General features: G+C 35.3%; 1 protein-coding gene across 1 annotated transcript; it reads right to left on the bottom strand.

The window, feature by feature from the left end:
• Positions 1–202: 202 nt before the first annotated feature.
• Positions 203–1,849, bottom strand: LOC106780601 (seed biotin-containing protein SBP65-like). Its single transcript, XM_014668898.2, has 2 exons — positions 1,409–1,849; positions 203–1,042 (listed from the first exon to the last, which is right to left on the bottom strand). The coding sequence occupies exons 1-2, from the start codon at positions 1,790–1,792 to the stop codon at positions 416–418; spliced, it is 1,011 nt and encodes a 336-aa protein (XP_014524384.1). The 5' UTR covers positions 1,793–1,849; the 3' UTR covers positions 203–415.
• Between the last annotated feature and the right edge of the window lie 2,875 nt (positions 1,850–4,724).

Genomic DNA, 4,724 nt, shown 5'->3' with positions numbered 1-4,724 from the left:
AATAATAATGATAATACCCTTTTTCTCCTTTATGTGCAGCTTCATAGAATGTTTTCTGACTCAAACAGTTTAACATTTCTATCATTATCCACGTCTAAAAACAAAAAGCATTTTTAAGATTAAATTAATATATTTAACAATTCAGGAATGTATTCCAAATACTTATTAGATTTAATAATCCAAAAAGATTCTAAATAATTAATGAATATGACATTCCACAAGTAGATAGATATATAAATAATATACATAAACAGGGCAAGATCACATACATTATTACTCCTGTATAGAATCACAAAAAGACATTCTTATTTGTCTACAACTCCACAAAACGTGGAACTTTAAAGTATTACTGCATGATAGATATTTTCTTCCTAATCCAACTTTATTATGAACATATCCATGCAACTCAAAGTCACTAATCAAGTTTCATGTCTGCATGTTCATATTGAGGTGATTGTGGTTTTTCCTTTTCTCCCTTCACTTTGATGTCAACCACAGTTTCATTTGCCTGATTCTGAGTTTCCCTTTTGGCCTCCAAAGCTCTCTCTGCCTCCTCTTTCTTCCTTGCAGTGTACTCCTTTGCATTCTCACCAGTTGCAGCAGCTAAACCAGTAGCAGTATCCACTGACTTAGCAGCAAGCTCATAAGCCTTCTGGCCCAAATACTCAACTGCTTCCTCAACCATGGTAGTTGCAGCCTTGGTTACCTCCACAGTCATCTCAGTAGAGTACTGAGCAGCACTCCAACCTGTGACTATAGCCCTCTCCCTCAAATCTGCAGCCATTTTAGAAGCAATCTTTCCAATTTCCACTGCTTCTTTCTCTCTTGTGAAGTCTTTTTTCTGTGTTTCCTCTTCATTTGCCTCTTTGGAAGCTTCTATTTCTGCTTGTTTTTCTCTCTTTTTTTCATATTTCTCCTTAGCAGCTTCAACTGCATTCATTGCCTTTTCTTGAGCTTCGGCTCTGTACTTGGAAATGTCTTCAAGACTAGGCTGTTCATTTTCTTCTCTTCCTCTTCCTTTTCCTTGTTCCTCACCATCACCCTGTCAAAACCAACAATCTCAAAAAGGTTAAAGTTACAGATCAAGATCCTTTGTTTCACTGCAACTTTTATCACTTTTAAAATGCCCCGTTGAAGGGCTAACACTACAGAAACACAAGTGAGAAATGCACGCTTAAATTCACACAATCTTTGATTATCACCAAGTAACAGTTATTTTAATGTTTCAATCTGAAAAAAGAAGGTTAATAAAATTCGCTTATATGGCATGTAAAAAGCTGGCCATGATCACCAGGTGATAATATTCCAAACTATATAGTAACTTTTTCTTCATTGGATAGTACTAAGTGATATAGGCACAATTATCATACAAAGAAAGCATATTAAAGGCAATAGTTTTAAATTTTACCTCTTTGTTTTCACCTTTCTCTCTTCTTTGAGCTTCCTCTGTTGTTTTTTCCATTGGTCTTCCTTTCACTGCCTCTACTTTTCCTCTTAGAGGATTGTTTCTTCGTTTCTCCTCTTTGTTCCACACTTTTCCCTCCACCACTCTTGTTCTTCCCTCGAGTTTATCTTTTTCTGCTAAACTCGTTTCAAACTTTTCAAACTTTCCACCACCACTTTCTCTTCCTTCAACCTCTTTGTCTTTAAATATATTCTTAGGCCTAGCTCTATCAGAAACCAACTCTCTCTCTTTCTCACCAAACGACTCCTTTCCATCTGCCTCAACGTGATCATCTCTCTCATTCACCTTCTTGCTGGGATCTATGTGAGCCATTTGCTGAGATGCCATTGTTTTTTGCTCTCTCCTGCACACAAAAACAGTGTTTGAATTTGGTTTGTGTCGTGGAGTCGAATGAGGTGCTTATAAGAAGAAGGGTGGTGTCGGTTTGAAGAGGTGGTGCTGGATGAGGTTTGCATGGAAGGGACAAGTGGTACAACGTACGGTTTGTAAGTATTACAACCGGGTAACGATACTTTGACACGCCACAAATTTTTGACGTGTTTTAAAAAATAAAATGGCAGAATGATATGATTCAATGTGTAGTAACATACCTGGTATTAATGTATAAATAAGTGAGTAGTTTAGGCTAACTTTTAGCACGAGAAGGACATCTTTGAATCTGCCACTTATTTTGAATTCCACAGTTTATTTTTAACCAATTTTATTGAATAAAATTCATTAATTATCATTTAAGAAAACATTTATATCGAAGTTCATTCCGAAGGAAATGTTTTTCTTTAAAGTGATGGTACAGAAAGAAAAGTGGTAGCAATGTACAAATAACTGGGTAGTTTAAGCTAACTTTTAGCACCAAGAGGACATATTTAAATCTATCACTTATTTTGAACTCCACAATAAATCTGCGTCATTTTGTCATTTTATTTTTTAAAACACGGATCATTCAGAATGTGACACATGACGGTGTAAAAAATGTCACATTCTGAATGTCAAAGTATCATTACCCTGTTAAAATAATGGCAGTTTCTTCGTTATCCTATCAAATTTCTTCTCTTTAATTCATTATTTTAGATTTTATTTTCCAGAACACACTAAATCAATTTCGAAAACATTTTTTCAGAACACACTCACCAACATCGACCACTTTCATTTCGAAAAAATGTTTTTGGAATTAATTTAATAGATACCAAGAAATAACATTCAGAATAATGGGATTCAGGAAGAAATTTGATAAAATATAGGAAGAAAGTGCCTGTTATAGTTTTGTGAATCTACTTTCTCTAAAAATTTGATAGTACGATGGAATATGATATTAATAATTCTAGTAAGTCATGTTCATCTCTTACTTAAGTATCGTGTTGATATTATTTTATATTTATTGATTTGTCTTGTCATTTAAATTAAAAAATATCCAAAAGTAATAAATAAAGTTAGCATTTTTGTTTTTATAAAAATTAAATACTTGTACTTAGGTTCTTGGAATAAATTTTCAGGTTTAAGAGATTTTATATTGTTATCGTTGAGATGCTTGTCATCTCATCATCATAAGATATAACTAGAGGATATTAAATATGGTGGATGAATACCAAATCTAATTGTGAAAGAACAAGAAAATGGAAGTTACACGGATTCATAGACTGAGTTAATATGATACAAATTTTCGTGGAAGAACCAGCTGAATCAATCATTTATTTTGAAGTTAACAAATCTGAACTAATTTGGAAAATTTAATTTGATTGTAATGTCAACTATAATGTTATATTTTGGTTAAATTTCTTAATATTAATTAATTTATTATGATCTATGATCTTTAATGTATTTTCTAATAATTGATATTCTATTATAGCTTGTAAGAAAAATAGTTTTCATTTATCAACGAATTTTGTTTATTATAAAAAACTTAATTATGATTAGCACTAGTGCATAAAGGACTTTAGACATTTGTTATTTTGGGTTTTTAATGTCTCTTTCACAATCGACTACCTCAGGCACGTCTGGTTAGGGCAAAACATATGTCTACTATATTATAGACGTCATGTGTCCTAGAAACTGACGTTTTGTTTACCAACTTATTTACGGCAATGCCACCGTCCATTAATATACATCGAGCCACCCATTAACCGACGTCTTATGGGTGACGTTAAACAGCGTTTTTGCACTAGTGAATAACAACACATATTACAAGTAAATTAGCTGGATATTTGATTCCTTCACAAGTACACATATATCTTACACTTTGGGTATGAGCAACCTATCCCGCTATTGTCAAATGTTATTCTAGAGACACCTTTATCTTATTATGTTGTAGGATGATGATTGTTTCGAGTATGGGGTTGAGGTCCTTTACTCAAAACACTCCAAGATGTCTTGATGACCGATGGGATCCCTAGTAATATTCAAGTTACATCGTTCGTTTTCCCTCTTTCTTGTCGAAGTCGTGCGGGTGGGTACCTGTCAAAGGCACTCTGACGTTCAAGTTAGTAATATAACCGATCGATTAGCTGAGCAAGTGATGCATATAATGTGCATAGTGATCCTAAAGTCATACCTGAGACCTTTATTTATACAAGTGGTGATGGGCCTTTACCTTTTGCTTGCCTAATGGCGGCCCAATCACACCTTAATCTGCATTAGGGGCTTAATGAGTCATTACCAACGGGTACAACCTAGGTGGGCGACCTAGGAAGACGGACTTGGAAGGACCACCTAGGTGGACAACCTGGGTGGATGTCCTAGGTGGACGTCTTGGGAGGACGGTAGACGGCCTTGGAGGACGACCTGGGTGGACGGCCCTAGGAGGACGACCTGGGTGGACGGCCCTGGGAGGACGACCTGGGTGGACGCCCTTGGGAGGGCGACCTAATTGGTTGGCCTGGGTGGTGCTTGGTACCAAGGCAGACTGTACGGTACACACCAGTGTGGTGGGCCGTACAATACAATGACGTTATGAATTGCATCCCAATGAGTAAACTCAACCCTAATACAAATGACATGCATAGTTCTATAAATCATCTAATAAAAAGACTAAATAAAAATAAGATTAAAACATAGTTATTTGATGTTGTGTTTCCTAAATGCACTACTCAGTTTCTTCACACCTTTACAAAGTTTTTCTTATGTGGAATAATCCAAGAGTCATTAATATATTCAAAGAAGAAAAACTACGAAATACAAGCATGATGAAGATGATCAATACAATCAGTAAGCATTAACTCATGTTCACAATCCATAGTATTTTCTCATGCTTCCATGACGACATCCC

The sequence above is a fragment of the Vigna radiata genome, unplaced genomic scaffold (genome assembly GCF_000741045.1).
Source record: "Vigna radiata var. radiata cultivar VC1973A unplaced genomic scaffold, Vradiata_ver6 scaffold_149, whole genome shotgun sequence".
NCBI lineage: Eukaryota > Viridiplantae > Streptophyta > Magnoliopsida > Fabales > Fabaceae > Vigna > Vigna radiata.
The sequence above is the reverse complement of the archived record's forward strand: the minus strand, read 5'-3'. Positions and strand labels throughout refer to the sequence as shown.

Coding starts and splice junctions, on each gene's coding strand:
- LOC106780601 (XM_014668898.2), bottom strand. CDS start 1,792: ATGGCATCTCAGCAAATGGCTCACATAGATCCCAGCAAGAAGGTGAAT. Junction 1,043..1,408: donor AGAAAGGTGAAAACAAAGAG/GTAAAATTTAAA, acceptor TGGTTTTGACAG/GGTGATGGTGAGGAACAAGG.